Source organism: Podarcis filfolensis (genome assembly GCF_964270895.1).
Source record: "Podarcis filfolensis genome assembly, chromosome: 2".
In the NCBI taxonomy this organism is placed as follows: Eukaryota; Metazoa; Chordata; class Lepidosauria; order Squamata; family Lacertidae; genus Podarcis; species Podarcis filfolensis.
The window spans coordinates 53,356,033-53,374,242 of NC_139605.1; the positions used below are offsets into that span (position 1 = coordinate 53,356,033).

Genomic DNA, 18,210 nt, shown 5'->3' on the forward strand with positions numbered 1-18,210 from the left:
TGAATACCAGTTCCTGGGGGCAGAGGGAGGAAGCAATGGGGGAGGCTGCAGGCGGGTCTCCTAGAAGCATCTAACAGGATGATAGACTAGAGGGACCCTTCGTCTAACCCAGCTATTGTGCCCTTACTGATGCTGCAATTAGTGCTAGTGTTCTAGGGAAATGCCAAAATTAAAGCAACCGTTATGTAATACAGCCTTCAGCTATTTTTTGTCACCCAGGAGGGCTCCATCTTTTGCTAAGTGGGCTGGAGAGTGGGTGTTCAGGGAATGAGGGCTTTTTGTCAACCTGGGCCCCAGCCTGTTAATCAAGAAACTGAAGATATTAGCACTGTGTACAGGGAGATGCACTGAGAGTGCATCTGTAAATGATTGTGTATGTGCACACACCAAGGCTGTAATCCAAGTCCAGCCTTTTAAAATATTCATTGTTGGAACGTTAATCAAATGGAAATGTCCAAGTCTACCTGCTGGGGAAATTCTCCTGCAGAACAGGTTATTCTACAGCACTGGATATGCAGAGAGGTGTGCAGAGTAACATGGAGAAATAATGGCAAAACTTTGATATCATTGCTTTAGGCAATCCTCCAGTTGCACTGAGGGACACCTCCCAAAGACTGACAAGGGAGGAATATATTAACACGTTATGCTGCATCAAAAATGTAAACAGCACTCATTTCATCAGTAGAATTTGCCCAAGAGCATCATGATCAGTTCACACACTGAGGCAGTATCTTCAAGTCAGGCAAGAAAACACCTTAAAAATCCAAATACAACTCATGGCTGACATATATGCAAGCCTATTCTGGAGAGTTGTCATTCCAGAAGTGTAACTGTCAAATGCTTTTCATGACTATTGCAGGGCACTTCAAACACTACAAAATCCCTACATGGGAAGCATGTAGGAATTAGCATGTAAGCCCTAAGTTTATCAAGCTGTTTCTTCTGGAGAGAGAAAGAGAAAGATTGAAAGCTGAACATTTCTCTCTCTCCAGAAGAAATAAATTGGATTCAAAGAGCTGGATGAAGGACTCTGAATCCAAATCACTTTCTTTGCAGAGGGATAAATCCTCATTTTTTAGTGCTTCCTCCAGCATTTTGAATCCAAGCTGTTTCCTCTAGCCTCCTCAACTGCACTATGGATTTCCCAATAGGGACTTCCCTAGCGCAGCCAATCCCTGCTGCTTGTAAGAGATGTGCTTTGGATTCCCAACAATCAGCTGATTGTTGGCTGTGCACTTCAGGCACCCTCAACCAGTTGATTGTCGATGCTTGTAGAGATCCCTAGGTGGCGATTTGAAGCCCCAACAACCACCTAACAGCTGGTGCTTCAATGTGCCTTGCAAACCCCCACTGCGCTTTTATCTGCCCCACACCTGATGCGATATATATGACATCAGGTGCTGGGCAGGTGGGCATGGCTTGGCCAAAATGGTCTGGCAGGCCTAATTAGATTCACAGTCCAAAAGTCCCCAACTAATATCTCTTTGACCTGTTCAGTGTCTGCTCAGATATATGCAACACTCAAACTTACAGACACAAAAAGCCAAGTAAATACAGCTGGTGTTTCAAAATGACACTGTCTGAGTCTAAAGCATGCAGGAGAGGGAGAAAATGGAGGTACTGGGACATAAGTTGATGGGATAAGTCCTTGGATGTCTGTTATCACTCATCTACTAAGTACTCTGAGGATAAAATTGCTTGCATCTGTGGCAACCTGCACTCTGCATTATTGTAGATCTGCAATGAATACATCCAGAGTGCCATCTATTCCTTTTTTATGAAATGACTTTCAATTGCTGAGACAAGGACCAGAGCCAGTTACCCATTAGGTACGACCATCTTGCTTACTATATCAAGCAGGAGAGGGTTTGACCAGTTGGCTCCAGGAAGTGATAAATGTTCCATGAAAAGAGGGGTGTGTGTGCAATCCTGATTACCTTGAAGACAATGGTCACATGGTCATTCCCTAAGAAGGCTCCTTTGTCTCCACAAGACTCCCCCCCCCCTCTGTTAGCTGGTCACAAACATTCCCATTAGGGGAAAGCTGCTTAAGTGAAACTGCAGACATTCTTGAATGACACAAATTCTTTGGACCCACCCGAATCCTTTTTCTGACCTGGTTTTGTCATTGAAATAGCATTGGTTGTCCTGAGGAATGAACTCTGCTGGGTGTAGGGTTGGGATACTGCAAAACCCTGTCAATTTTCCTGGGCCTCTCAGCAGCTATCAATATAATCAATCATGGTATGTTTCTGGAAAGGCTGTCTGAAGTCAAGATTGGGGGGACTTTTTTCCATACTATTTCAGAAGGTGGTGCTGGGGACTGCAGCTCTGTCTCTGGTGTTCTGCCAGGTTCCATTCTGTGCTGTTAACATCTGAGCAAAGTCACCCATAAATTTGGGGTGTGGTATGTATAGTATTCCCCTTCATGGATCACTGCCTTGCCGTGGCGAAGGGGCTTGAATAACTCAGAGAAGCTATGAACTATGCCGAGCAGGGCACCCAAGATGAACAGGTCATAGTGGAGAGTTTTGACCAAACGTGATCCACCTGGAGGAGGAACCGGCAAGCCACTCCAGTATCCCTGCCAAGAAAACTCCATGGACAAAGACAACAGGCATATAAAAGTTATGACGCTGGAAGATGAGCCCCTCAGGTCAGAAGGTGTCCAACATGCTACTGGGGAAGAGCAGAGGACAAGTACAAGTAGATCCAGAGCTGATGAAGTGGCTGGGCCAAAGCCGAAAGGACGCTCAGTTGCGGATATGCATGGAAGCGAAAGGAAAGTCCAATGCTGTAAAGAAAAATATTGCATAGGAACCTGGAATGTAAGAACCATGAACCTGGGTAAGTTGGATGTGGTCAAAAATGAGATGGCAAGAATAAATATTGACATCCTGGGCATCAGTGAACTAAAATGGACGGGAATGGGCGAATTCAGTTCGGATGACTATCATATCTACTACTGTGGGCAAGAAACTCGTAAAAGAAATGGAGTGGCCCTCATAGTCAACAAAAGAGTGGCGAAAGCTGTACTGGGATGCAATCTCAAAAATGATAGAATGATCTCGATACGAATCCAAGGCAGACCTTTTAACACCACAGTAATCCAAGTTTATGCACCAACTACTGGTGCTGAAGAAACTGAAATTGACCAATTCTATGAAGACTTACAACACCTTATAGAAGTGACACCAAAGAAGGATGTTCTTCTCATTATAGGGGATTGGAATGCTAAAGTAGGGAATCAAGAGATAAAAGGAACAACTGGCAAGTTTGGCCTTGGAGATCAAAACGAAGCAGGGCAAAGGCTAATAAGAGTTCTGTCAAGAGAACAAGCTGGTCATCACAAACACGCTTTTCCAACAACACAAGAGATGACTCTACACATGGACATCACCAGATGGGCAACATCGAAATCAGATTGATTATATTCTCTGCAGCCAAAGATGGAGAAGCTCTATACAGTCAGCAAAAACAAGACCTGAAGCTGACTGTGGCTCAGATCATCAGCTTCTTATAGCAAAATTCAAGCTTAAACTGAAGAAAGTAGGAAAAACCTCTGGGCCGGTAAGATACAATCTAAACCAAATCCCTTATGAATACACAGTGGAAGTGAGGAACAGGTTTAAGGATTTAGATTTGCTGGACAGAGTGCCTGAAGAACTATGGCTGGAGGCTCGCAACATTATACAGGAGGCAGCAACTAAAACCATCCCAATGAAAAAGAAATGCAAGAAAGCAAAGTGGCTGTCTAACGAGGCCTTACAAATAGCGGGGGAGAGAAGGCAAGCAAAATGTGAGGGAGATAGTGAAAGATACAGGAAATTGAATGCAGATTTCCAAAGAATAGCAAGGAGAGACAAGAAGGCCTTCTTAAACGAGCAATGCAAAGAAATAGAGGAAAACAACAGAATGGGAAGAACCAGAGATCTGTTCAAGAAAATCGGAAATATGAAAGGAACATTTTGTACAAAGATTACCATAATAAAGGACAAAAGTGGTAAGGACCTAACAGAAGCAGAAGACATCAAGAAGAGGTGGCAAGAATACACAGAGGAATTATACCAGAAAGATATGGATGTCTCGTACACCCCAGGTAGTGTGGTTGCTGACCTTGAGCCAGACATCCTGGAGAGTGAAGTCAAATGGGCCTTAGAAAGCACTGCAAATAACAAGGCCAGTGGAAGTGATGGTATTCTAGCTGAACTATTTAAAATTGTAAAAGATGATGCTGTTAAGGTGCTACACTCAATATGCCAGCAAGTTTGGAAAACTCAGCAGTGGCCAGAGGATTGGAGAAGATCAGTCTACATCCCAATCCCAAAGAAGGGCAGTGCCAAAGAATGCTCCAACTACCGCACAATTGCACTCATTTCACACGCTAGCAAGGTTATGCTTAAAATTCTACAAGGAAGGCTCAAGCAGTATGTGGACCGAGAACTCCCAGAAGTGCAAGCTGGATTTCGAAGAGGCAGAGGAACCAGAGACCAAATTGCAAACATGCGCTGGATTATGGAGAAAGCTAGAGAGTTCCAGAAAGACATCTACTTCTGCTTCATTGACTATGCAAAAGCCTTTGACTGTGTCGACCACAGCAAACTATGGCAAGTTCTTAAAGAAATGGGAGTGCCTGATCACCTCATCTGTCTCCTAAGAAATCTCTATGTGGGACAAGAAGCTACAGTTAGAACTGGATATGGAACAACTGATTGGTTCAAAATTGGGAAAGGAGTACGACAAGGCTGTATATTGTCTCCCTGCTTATTTAACTTATATGCAGAATTCATCATGCGAAAGGCTAGGCTGGATGAATCCGAAGCCGGAATTAAGATAGCCGGAAGAAATATAAATAACCTCAGATATGCAGATGACACAACCTTGATGGCAGAAAGTGAGGAGGAATTAAAGAACCTTTTATTGAGGGTGAAAGAGGAGAGCGCAAAATATGGTCTGAAGCTCAACATCAAAAAAACGAAGATCATGGCCACTGGTCCCATCACCTCCTGGCAAATAGAAGGGGAAGAAATGGAGGCAGTAAGAGATTTTACTTTCTTGGGCTCCATGATCACTGCAGATGGTGACAGCAGTCACGAAATTAAAAGACGCCTGCTCCTTGGGAGAAAGGCGATGGCAAACCTAGACAACATCTTAAAAAGCAGAGACATCACCTTGCCAACAAAGGTCCGTATAGTAAAAGCTATGGTTTTCCCAGTAGTGATGTATGGAAGTGAGAGCTGGACCATAAAGAAGGCTGATCGCCGAAGAATTTATGCTTTTGAATTACGGTGCTGGAGGAGACTCTTGAGAGTCCCATGGACTGCAAGAAGATCAAACCTATCCATTCTTAAGGAAATCAGCCCTGAGTGCTCACTGGAAGGACAGATCGTGAAGCTGAGGCTCCAATACTTTGGCCACCTCATGAGAAGAGAAGACTCCCTGGAAAAGACCCTGATGTTGGGAAAGATGGAGGGCACAAGGAGAAAGGGACGACAGAGGATGAGATGGTTGGATGGTGTTCTTGAAGCTACCAGCATGAGTTTGATCAAACTGCAGGAGGCAGTGGAGGACAGAAGTGCCTGGCATGCTCTGGTACATGGGGTCACGAAGAGTCGGAAACGACTAAACGACTAAACAACAACAACAATGTATAGTATTCTAGTCTGTCTGCCATGGGAGATGCTATGTTCCCTGTTCTGGATGGGGTTGCACTCCCCCTTAAGAATCAGGCCTGTAGTCTGGAGATGCTATTAGATTTAGTCTTATCCATAGTGGCCCAAGTGGTCTCAGAGAGACAAAGCTAAGCCAGAGATAGTTGTTCTTGATTTTGGCACAGTCTTTTTTTAAACTACTGCAATGTGCTGTACTGGGGACTGCACTTGAAGGTCGTTTAAAAACCGCAACTAGTTCAAAACATAACAGCAGGTTTATTGACTGGGACAACTTTGCAATAGAAAACATTTATTAGCACTTGTACCGGTTTCTTACAGCTGCAAACTGTAATGTTAAGACTGGAAAACCTGTGCTGCCTACCACAATAGCTTGACAGAGCAAGAATACAGATGTACAGCCTGCTAGAGCCAGAAAATTAGAATGCTCCTAGATTAACCCCCCCCCCATGTCTGGAAGCACCTTTCCATTGCAATTTATCTGCTTTCCAAAATATAGATTTCTTATGTCTGTGTAGAAAAGGATATGACTGACGAAGGTGAGTTGATGGACGTTTTAGGGAATGTGATACGATTTTCGCTTGCGCAGCTGTCCTGGCAGGTACTAAAGCGAAAGATCTCATGACAATTCCCACATGGATGTCTTGTTTTCATATGTACTAATGAAGGGAAAGTTCCTCTGAGATGCCACGTAGGAGTTCCTTAGCAGCTAACAACATGTTTTTCCCAAAGCACAAAAGGCTATTTTTCTTTATTGCCACTAGATGGCACAAGAGAGAACACACAGCTTCTCCACTCGCATGGGTTTTTAGGATGCAGAAAAGGGAGCACTTGCTATTTTGGACTTGGGTGTGTTCAGTATCTTGCTGATACTGAACCACACCACAGAGTATCAAACATATATTAAAGACGAAGCAAAAGAGATTGCTGTAAGAGGGTAGACATAATGCAATCCTATATGAGAAGAATTGCTGCAGTTGGTAGGTAGGAAAAGCTGAGAAGTATAATAAAAGCACAAGACTTTATATACAAAATATGTTAGGAATGGAGTTCATTATGTATTTCTTGCACAAATTCAGTAAGGATGCTGTGCAATTCAAAGCTAGACTTTGCTCCTGAAGACCAGCATGTCAATCTGCAATGTTGTATGAGTGAGATGTGATGGCCCCCTCTTTAAGATGTCTGTAGATTGCCTGAAGATGTTCTAGTATCTGATATCATACTGGGAACATAAGGAGTAGCAGTGGATTCTTTCACGCTGTGGGGTATTATAATAATAATAAATGTATTCATACTCTGCCTATTTCCCTGACAGGGACTCAATATGGACAAAATAAAAATAGCCAAAAGCATAGAAAAAAATACAATAATTTAAAACCAATTAAACATTAATAAAACTAAATATCTATCTACCCATCCATCTATCAGAGATCTATTAAAAACATACAGCTAATTATAATAAAAACAGCACCTGCCCTTTCATTAAAAGCTGACTGTTCCCAAAAGCCTGTTGGAATAAGAAGGTATTCACTTGCCAGCGGAAGGACAACATGGAGGGAGGCATAATAACTTCTCCAGGGAGGGATTACCCAAGGCCCTCTCTCGCATACCCACCAAACATAACTATGAGGGTGGCAGGACCAAGAGAAGGGCCTCACCTAAGGATCTCAGAACCTGGAAGGTTCGTATGAGGGAATACAGTTTTTCAGATAGATAGGTGGTTTGGAAGTGCCTTTGCTGTATAGAAAATGCAAATACCTTTCAATGTCTTGAAATGAACTCTGAAAAAGTGGTTCTGGAAATTTTCAGCATGTCAAGTGAAAGCAGGCTGCAGTCAGCGGCAGAGCTAGTCGCTTGGGGACCCGGACCCATGCCGTGCACCCAGGGGCGACTGGCATGGCAGCGATCCGCCCAGGGGGGGGCGATTGCCGTGGTGGTGATCTGCCCAGGGGGGATTTTGATACCCCTGTCAGGGATGACATCCGGGGCAGACCGCCCCCCTTCCTATGCCCCTGGCTGCAGTGGGTACTTACTGGTCAATGTCCACTACCTCACCAATCCTTAAAGCAATTTTATAATTATTTCAGTGTCTTCATGGTTTTGTTTTATTTTAGCAATTTGTTGGGTTTAAAAATGTGGGCACTCTGCTTGAAGGAGAGGAGCATGATTAAGAGCATTATGCATTTGACTTGCATGTCTGTAAAGAAAGTTGCAAAACAAGCTTTACATGGAGAGTGAGGGACCTGCTGTGACCAATAAGCCTGTTGTGTTTTATCTTCACGGGGACTTTAAAGCAGCTCTCCTTCATTCCTGCTGCATACAGCGATTACGTGATAAGCGGGGGCCTTTAAACAGAAAAGCAGAAATATCATCAGACTTCTCTTACTTATCAGACAAGCGGCAATCTTACCTGGCTACCAGGAAGCAACGCGTGCTGATACAAGGAGAACCTGTCTTTTGCAGACTCCTCTGATGTTGGGCTGATGGGCTTGGGGTCAGATAAGGACCGCTGCATGGTTTTGATGGGGCGAGGTAGGGTCTGCTGGCGCTGGGTGGTGTCGGCTGTGAAGTGCTTCTGTGGGGTCACGTGGGCCTTGTTGAGCCTCTCGCTGGTTGTGAAGGAAGACTCTAGCAGCCGATGTGGGGACAGGGGCGAGACTGGGGAGTAGAGCACTTGGGGGGACTTGGGAGGCTGACGGGACACCAGCTGAGACAAGGAATCTGTCGGCAGGTGGGACTGGTAGCCAATTTCAAGTGGGTCGGGCTTCTTCTTCCCCAAGGCCTGCTGTCGGACCGAATGGGGATCCAGGGGGCCTGTGCTTACGATCTGGATGTTGGAGGAGTAAGGCGTAATCGTCGTAGGCACAGTGAGCTGGGGGATCACGATGCCTGGCTGTGGCTGTGCTTCCGGCTCCGTCTGGCAAGCCAGGCTCTCTCCTCGCTGGGTCTTCTCGGGGGCAGAGATGTATTTCACGATCTCCACCTTGGGGTCAGGGGTGGTGATGTGGATGGAAGGGGACACTCGGTGGAGCTGGTCAGGTTCGGTTTGAACAGAGCAGTCACTGATGGTCTGGATCGCTATGCTAGCCGTGCCTTTGGCCGAAGAGTCTGGCTTGCTTTCTGCGTTGGAGTCTGAGTGCCGCGAAAAGCGGGAGCGCCGGCGCCGCACAGGCTGCTCCCACTCGCCGTTGTCTTCCTCGTCCGTCTGCACACTGCAGTCGGTGCTGCGCCGGGTCCGCCGGCGGCGGGATGCATAGAAGCGCTCCTCCCCATCTTCCTCATCCGTCTGCACACTGCTGTCTGTGATCTTCTTCACGGCAACATATGGCTCGTGGCCTGGCTCCTTGTCATAAGCATCCCGGAGACGCGGCATGGAGTTCCTCTTCTTGATCCCCCGACCGGCTTCCCACTGGTCTTCCGTCTGCAGGGACATTTCAGAGGCTGAGTTGGTGAGAGGCCTCTGGAGTCCAGGGTAGCGAGGCTGCCCTTGCCCGTCTTGCCCTGGGGCCGCAGTAGCTATAAATGCTTGGTTCATGGGTGGCCAGTATTGCCCATTTTGAGCAAGGGTCCGCTGCATTTCTATGGTGATCTCTGACGCGGCCTGGGGAGGGAGCCTCCCCGAAGGGTCACAGACGGGAGGGAAGGTGCTCTTCTGCCTCTTCTGCTCCTCCAGTTGGTGCTGCAGCTGCTGCTGCAATTGCTGGATCTGCTCCAGCTGCAAGCGCTGCTGGGCCAGCTGTTCCCGCTGCAGCACAAACTGGACTTGGCGCTCCTCCTGCTGCTGTTGCAGGACCTGGTGCTTTATGGACTGCAGCTCCTGGATCTCCCTGTGCATCAGCAGCTGCTCCTTCTCTCTGTGCCTCTGCAACTCCACTCGCTCCCGCTCCAGCTCCTCATGCAGCCTCATCTGCCTCAGTTTCTCTAGCTCGACTCTCTCCCTTTCAATCTGGAGGATGTGCTCCTGCTGCTTCCTCTGCCTCTCTTCCTCCTTCTCCTTTTCTTCCCTTTCTGTGGCTGCTTTGCTGGCAATGCTGGGCTGGGTAGCTTCGGCTTGTTTCTGGGTTGGTGGTGGTGGTGGTGGTGGAGGCGGTGGTGGCGGTGGCTGCTGCTGCTGTTGCTGCTGCTGTCCTTGGCTGGCATCCCTGACAGTACTCTGCACCCCAGAAGTCACTGCAGCAGCCTCCTCTCTGCCTTTCTGCTCAGGCCTTTGCAAGGGGACAGCAGTCGGAGCCGAGGGCTTGGAAACTGGTGCTGGGCTTACGCTACTGGCAGCAGTGCTGGCTGCAGTGGTGCTAACAGGCTTCCCCAAATACATTGGTGTTTCCATTACTGAAGATGTGGGAGCTGCTGGGAGTCTGCTGGGCACTGGATAACGATACAGACCTTGGGATGCAAGGGGGATCCTGGGAGCAACTAGAGGCACTCTGGTCAAGCTTGCCAGAGGGACAGCTGTGATACTGCCTGGGGCATAGGGTCTATATAGGCCTCGGAGCATGGGGCGCAGCACAGAAGCTGGCTGGGTAGTGATGGGGAGAGTTGATGCGATTGGTGTGTTGATGGTTGAATAAATCATGCCATCAGCAGCTCGTACGGTGGCTGTGGAAGGGAGTCCCTGTCTGACAGCTCCAAGTCTGGAGAGGTTGTACTGGGCTAGGTTTCCATAGCCTTGGCCAGACTCTGGGAAATTTGGCTTGTACATCATGTTTGATTTCATGGCACCCTGCTGGGCCGAGATGCCTCCGCCCCCTCCTGGCCCATACTGTCCATATTGGAGAAGATCTGAGCTGTTTGTATGCCGGCCACCGTACTGGTCCATAGAGTTGAGTGCTGCACACATTCGGCTGATTTCGCGAGCTGTTGTGGCGCTATAATGAGCCAGGCTGGCTTCCTGGAAATTTGCCAGGTCCCCTCTTAGCGAATACCTGTAGTCAGAGTAGATATTGGAGGCTGAGCTATATCTCCGCATTGGGTAGGAATGGCTCAGCAAGTCACTGGGCTGCCTGAGGTCAGAGAAAGAGCCGTACTGCATTCCGTGCCCCATGTAGCCTCCCTCGGTGAAGCTGTGGCTGTACGGAGGTTTCATGGTTGTCAGATCCACAGCGGAATCCCCAGCAGGAGCATTGAAGGGCTGCCCTCCCTTAACTGGGTAATAGTTCAAGCCCATTTCAGAAAGGTTTGTATCTGACATTGAGGAATACAGTCTCCCAAACAGGCCATGATGGTAGAATCTGTGCTCCTCGTACGGATTAGGCCCTGGTGCTGCTTGTTCTCGATAAGGATATGCCTCTGCCACTTCCTGTTCTCTGCCGCCATAGTACTGGCCACTAGGTTTGTCAGCGCTTGCTGCATCCCCAACATTTTTCTCTGGCACCTTGGAAGAAGGGTTAAAAGCCCCAGTGCAGCTGCCTCCAAAGGGAAATTTGTACACTACGTCACAGCATGCTACTTGACTTTCAGGCTTCATCCCTGTGAGATCCAAGGCATTGGGAGGAGGTTCCTCTTTGATGAGTTTGGTGACAGGGCCTGCTGCAATATCATCCATCTGCACCATCATAACCTGGGATTTCTTAGTCCCAATGGTGACTGGGGGTGTCTGAGTTTTCAGTTCCACTGGGATCCCTCTATACACCTCTGAACTTTGGTCCTGAGGAAACGGTCTGGGAATGGCACTCACAATATTCTGTGCATTGTTGGTCTGAGTGATCAGGGCATCTTTTTTCATCAAGGATGTCATCTGGTTGGGCAAATTGTATCTTGCAAATTTCGCTTGCTGGGGACCTGCGGCTTCTGGACGGCCCGCAGAAGCAGAAATTCCAGTGCCGCTACCAACTCCTCTGAAAGTACCAGTCTGAACTGCTTGTTCTACCTGCTTAATGTGTGTCAGGCAGACAGGACTCCCCGTCCCTTGACCAAAGTCCACTCTGTTCTGGAAAGGGTCTCCATAGACCGCAGGATGCTTTGGCTGAGACACAAGCATGGAAGATGCAACAGTGATGCTGACCGTGGTGGCTGTGCTTATGATAGCATGGGGCTGTTCCTGGGCATTAAGGTTGATAATTAAGGGTTGGATGGTGCTGGACTGCCGACTCGGTGACTGGTCCATAGTGAGGCAGTATTTTCTGCTCTCTGTAGCTAGGGATGTGAGATCCATCCCTTGGTCTGTTATAATGATTGGAGCTGACTTTATTGCAGTCCGCAGGTCCACAATATTACTACCAACTGGTCTGGGTCCAGGTTCTACTCTTGATGTCCCAGGTATTGATGATATCCGACACAAAGAAATGTTCTCTGCAGGCAGCGTTCCCCAGCTATACACACCAGGCATGCTGTCAGCAGCAGTTGTTTGCACTTTCTGCATTGCAGCACTAGGAGCAGAGGCTCTTTCGAGAGCTGATTGGGTCTTCGTGTAAGTGGACTGCAGCTGCTCTTGTTGGAGTTGCGCTGCATGGATTACTGTCTGACTGTAGCTATGCTGGCGGCCTTGCCAAGTTGGAGAGGAGGCTGGTGAAATGGAGGAACTTACGCCAATCGGCTTGGTCTGAATGGCTGCATCTGCTGCTAATGTGATGACCATAAAGGGAGATTCTTGTGATGATTGTTGCCGAGCAAGGCGAGGGGAACTCGATCGGTAGGGAGTTTGTGTTCCTTGAGCTACCATTGGAGAAGAGGTTGAAATAGCGGTAGTCGTGGGGGCATCGTAGGCGAGAACCGGGCTATGGGTTTGGGTGGAAAACTCTGCAGTTGATTTAAACCCCATCCCTGAACTGGGTGGCACCCCAGCTCTAGGAACAGAATGAGTGGGGCTCTGAGTAGGAGAAGAAGGGGAAAGCGGTGGGCTTGAGCTTTTGAAGTAGGAATATGTTTTAGGTGTCGACATGGGTCCAGTGGACTTGTCAGTCATGCTTTGGAGTTTCTCTCTTGCTGACGGCCCACTAATCTCTGCAACGCTCCTGACCCTGGAAATATTTTCTGTTTGACAACCATAGCTGGCTGTTACTTTTGTTTGAGTATAACTTCGGCTAGTAGTGGACACGGATGGTGCATCTGAGCCACTCAGAGAAGTCGGAGAGCTGTAGATTCGTGGTGCACTTGCAGGACTGGAAACAACAGTGGTGACGGTGCTAGTTCCTTTAGCATATGTGTAGGGCGTTGTTACGCTCTTTGAAACTGAACTAGGTGCTGTGGGTGAGCTATGAAGCTTTGGCTGCTCCTGACTCTCCTTTGCGAAATGTTGAGTGACTCGAACATCAGGGATTATTCTGCCTGCACTGCTTTCAGTGGAGGAAAAGGAGACAGGAGCAGACAACTGGGTTGGGCTTGTCCCAGGAGTGAGTGGGCCACTTTCATAAGCACTCTCTGCATTCAGAAACTGCTTTTCTTGATAAGCATCTTCTCTCCCTTTCTTCTTTACTTCCTGTTCAAGGGTCAAATCCAGAGAAGAGGATTGATGCATCCTGGAGATATTCTGTGATGTCTGAAGGATTTCTTCATAAACTGCCCCAGATTTGGAAAGTTCGTTCTGATAGTCTGCTTGAGAGGAGTCTAAATTCCGGCCGTCATAGCTGTAGTCGTCTATGTATTGGTATTCGAAATTATTTTGGCCTTCTGAACCACGATAGCCTACTTGCTGGAAGGTGTTGCTGTAGGAGACGCTTTGCTGGGATGGTTGCTGCTTTTGAAACATTTCTGCCTTCCTCATCATCTCTTCATAAGCTTCTTCCGCACTTTTCAGGGGCTTGTTGGAGGGGTAACCAGAGCCAGCAGTTTTTTCTGTTGGAGAATAGAGGGACATAAATGTTGGGAGGTTGTACTCACTGCCAGACTTGTATAGCTTGGAGGCAATGACATCAAACCCCTCTGCCTCAGAGTCAATGGAAGGAGAATATTCCGAACAGGAAGATCTGTGCAGTTCCTCCATCTCTGCAGCCTGACGCAGTTCCTCGGTGGGTGATGCATCTTCAATGGGAGACAGATTGCTGGGTGGCGTTTTAGACCTTTCCCTCCTCCTCTGTGCCCTCAGCTCTTCTTTATCTCTCTTTGTTTTCCGAGCTGTGCTTCGGATGCGCTGCTGTTCTACCTCTCGCATTTTTTCCTGTTCTCGCAAGAGCTCCTCTTCCTCCCGCAGCTCTTCTTCCTCGGAGGAATCTTCTATGGTCGGCAGCAGAGGTCCGTGGGAGCGATGCCGGGCTTTCCTCTGCTGCTTGACCTCTTCCAGCCTCTGCCTGCGACTAGGGCTGCTATCGCTGTCCTCCTCCAGGGAAGAGATGGAGGTGGGGGAGGTTCCTGATGTGTAACTGGGTGTTGTTGCTGGCAAGGTGGAAGAATATTCGCCTCTTGACCTGTCTTCTGGGGATCCCGTCAGGCTTTCCATCTCCAGTTCTGGTTCTCTGTCCAGGCTGATGTCTGCCTCTTGGCTGATCTCCATGTCTCTGCCATAGTTGTTAGTGCTGTTTAACTCAATGGTTTTGAAACGCCGCAAACCTCCCTGAGATGCAGCCATGTCTTCCCCCTCAGTACTTTCCAGCTCTTTTCTTTCCTCCTCGTATATGCTGCCGGAGCTGTGAGGCAGGCGTCTCTTGGATAAGGCGGCCTCCCTGCTTTTCTCCGAGTCAGGCTTGTGCCCGTTTTTTGCAACGCTATATTTTACACGATCGTATTCCTCCTCCTCCTCCAGGTTATCTTCCTCTGCACTCATCTCCAGGAGTTGCCTTCTCATGAACTCTTCGTCAGTCATTGCAGGTTCTTTGCTTTTCTGCCTTGTTGGTACGATGGAGAACTCTCCTTCGCTGCTGTCCTCCACGTAGTCGTGGCGTAGCTTGCTGCCAAAGTCATCTGAAGATTCCATGCTGTCCCTCTGCTCCTTCTGGTTCTCCCATTCTAGAGAGTCTTCATCTTCTTCCATGATATCTTCTAGCTCCTCATCAGAATCAAAGGCTTCCGGGGTGATAGAAAGGGACCGTGGCCTCTGCCTTTCCCTCTGCTCCTCTCGTAATTCGTGGTATGTTTTACCTCTGTCTGTTGGCTCCTGAGCCAGCCCCTTGGACTCCAGTAGGGGCCGCATGCTGCTTTCCAGTTTAGTGAGTTCCGAAGGACTTGGAGGGCTCGGCTCTACAATTCCGGTTTCGTTTAGTTGTTCTCCTTCTTGCTGAACTAAGCCTGTGATCTCACTCTGGGAACTGGATATGCCATCAGATGAGTAGCCAGTGTCACTCAAGCTTTGAGGGCTACGAGACAGGTCTGGTGGATAAGGCTTACTGGATTCCTACAAAAGAAGAGAAAACAAATTCCATTAGATGCCATTAAAAGAGACTTTTATGAGCACAACTCAGTTTATCACACAGGCTTGCAGAAATCCTGAGCTATAATTAACTTGGACATCATGAAGGGACATAAAACCCTCAAAATTTGAAAAAAAACAACCAACTACAACACAATAGCCACAATTTAGCAAGTAACAAAAGTGTTATCCCTAACTTTAATAATAATTTTAAAAATTAAGAAGGGAAGGGCTCCTAAACTCAGGAGTCATAAGCTAGTACCAGTAATTTATTTTTAAGCTTGCACCCCACCCTATCTCTCAATACTCAGATGTCAAAGAATGTAAGCAAAGCTATCAAGTTTAGAAACAAAAATCTGGCACCCTTGCAAATTAAAATGAAAGGAGTATCATTGCATGATGCATTTAATTAAAAATTCCTTCTTGCCAAGTTCATGACAGTAAAGCAAGACGGACAGGACCTTTCACGCAATCCATTTACAATCTAATAAATGAACAGCTCTTAGTCATTTGTTGCAGATGTCATTCTTCCAGGAAGCACTTCTGGTTTTGAGAAACAATATATTTTCCCAGAACCCAAATTGAAACATTTTGCTGCTAGGAAATGTGATTCCCCTCAACTCTGTGTTAACAAAATCAGAATTATTCTGATTGCTCTGATTGCCATTCATTAACTATGATCAGGGCTTTCCCCCCCAGCCAGAACTCGCCAGAACTCAGTTCCAAAACCTCTCAGGTGGGCATGGTGAGTTCCAGCACCTCTTTTTCTAGAAAAACAGCACTGATTATGATCAATTTACATCTCTTTCTTTAAAAAAAATATCTTTATTATTTCATGTTATACACTTAGATATTTCTTTAAAAATTAAATTATGTCTAAGTGTAGCCCAAGTCTTCAACATGCTAAGCCTTACTGCATCTGTTTGCTTCTGACAGGTCTGGATTTCAGCAAGTCCCTAGGAACAAACAAAACATTTGTAAAATCCAAATAGCTGGCTCTGCAGTTTTGTAAATCTGTGCTCTCTTGTTGTCAACCCAGGGGCTAAGATGACAGTGTCTTATTGGCTGGTTCCTTTCCTTTTAAAAAGGACCATCTGGTTTGCCCAAGGCTGGTTGGCTCCAAAGTTGTGTGCTCTAGCATTTTTTTGTAGCCTGAAGTCTAGTGAAAATATAAGTGTTCCTTTTGCAATAAGAAGGAGCACAAACCTTGAAATCCTACAAGTTAAGACTGCAATAATTACCTTGCTGGACCAGGCCAAGGTTTATCTAGTCCAGTAATATATTACCAACAACAGCCAGGAAGGCCCTCTGAAAGCTCACAAGTCAGGTATGATTGTAATGGCCTCAGCACCTGGTCATCAGAGGTACAGGACCTCTGAACGTGGAGTTTCCATACAGCTATCATGGCTAACAGTTGTTAATAAGCACTATTTTCAAAATTAATGCCTAAGTTGACTACTTTTCATGTACAAATCTGCAGATTGGTGAACATTTGTAGGGAAGTTTGGAACACCATTGTTTGTGGCCCCAGCAACTACCCAATTTGTGTGTACAGCTCTATTTCAGCTCTATTTGTTCAAATATTTGCTTGGTGTGTACCTCTGAAAATGTGGGCTGGAAGATTAATTGTCAAGAATATTACTTGTAAAAAAAGAAATCCCAAACTTGACAGCCAGCTGTCAAAAGACCATTATTCTCTGGTGTGGAAGAATGGCTATTAGAGTATTTAAATATCTTTAATATACTATAAAGTGATGTGGCACTGTTAACAACACTGTTAATTTCTTGGTGCAGCAAATAAATTAAGCTGCCATTGTTGGTTCTAGTCCTGTGATTACAATTTCTCCTGCATTTATTTCAACCGTTCTCCATAAAATAATGGGTAAAAGGGAAATTGCATTCAAAACTTTTCAGAGGTTGTTTTTGGTGTTGTTGTTTTTAAAAAGGATGTAATTCTCATGGATAGGGTGCAGAGCATTTGGGCAATGGGGCCTTGATATAATCAGGACAGGATTTGACAATCCTGACTAACTGCAGGCAGTCTGAGGCTTCTTATGCCAAAGAATTAGAGTAATTTGGAAGCAATATACTTTTTTCAAGCAACTACAGAGTTAGGTTTTTTTTAATAGGTGTTTGGCAAAAGCTGCCACAAGCCAGTCATGATCTGACACCTCCTCCCAAAACCAAACAAAACATTTGCCCAAAGAGCTGGAAAAGTAGGCTTCTTCAAAACTAAAAATATGCATCACTCAATATTAGCTTTCCTCTTCCTTTCACACCACCCACCTTTGCTCACTCTCTCTTAAGGGTTTCTTTGCTCATGCCTAGGATAAAATATAATGAGCCTCTTCTGCCCCAGTAATTCAGCAGCTTCCTGCAGGCTGCCAGCCTCTATAAATAGAGCAGAAGTGAGGATCCTGCTCCATATTCTCCCCCCCCTAAAAACACTTACCCTTCTGCTCCTTTGCAGTCTTGCTCTACCTTGTGCTCCACCCATGCAAATACCTGATGGACATTTGTCTTTGTTTGATAAAGAAGGCATTGTGATTGTGTGGCACAAACTCTACCTCCATTCTTTTCTACAAATTCCTTACAGCAAAAATGCGTCGAAAAGGGCATTTCAGAAATGTTGCTGCAGTTCAGCTAAGCGTTATGTTTATTCCCAGGGCTCCAGTAAAGTTTATGGTGACTGAAATCCCACATACAGCAGTGAATATTTTAAATCTTCACACAGAACTTGTGGAACTTATAATTAGAATTTGAGATCAAGAAGGGAATTTTATTCATGCCCCGAATAGCAAGAGGCTGAAGATCTTAATTCCTGCACTTCAGATGCCAAGACCAGGTGACAAAATAACAAGAGAGGACAAAAGACCAGCTAATCAGTGTCTCTGGAGGCAGCAACCGCTCTGTGGAGTTTAATTTCAGGGGTTGACAATTTTGCAGAGAAAGCCCAAGAGATTGAGGCAAGGGACAGTGGCACAAATAAAAGTTTGTTTTTAATCAATACCCCAATCAAAGCATTGGCAGCAGGATTGGTATTGCATAACGGGAGATTCCTACAAAGCCCTAACCAAATTAGTGTTAAATGTCATCTAGGCTAATGCTTACTCCCTACTTGCAGTTCAGGGGGGCTGAGAAGGCAGATCCTTCAACTGTAGCAAACTGAAATTAGTCAATGTGAACAACTGATTAAAAACAGAAGCAAAGAGAGTCTGTATAAAGAACAGCAGAAACACCAGCTTGCTGTAAAGTCCTCTGGGA

General features: G+C 46.4%; 1 protein-coding gene across 4 annotated transcripts in view; it reads right to left on the bottom strand.

Moving 5' to 3' along the window:
- The window catches only part of BSN (bassoon presynaptic cytomatrix protein), a 194,050-nt gene that overhangs the window by 20,566 nt on the left and 155,274 nt on the right, over positions 1 to 18,210 (bottom strand). For all 4 annotated transcript variants that reach the window (XM_083603185.1, XM_083603186.1, XM_083603183.1 and 1 more), the window contains exon 5: positions 8,080 to 14,931. In XM_083603185.1, the coding sequence (XP_083459311.1) occupies positions 8,080 to 14,931 (6,852 nt within the window). The remainder of the gene's footprint in view (positions 1 to 8,079; positions 14,932 to 18,210) is intronic.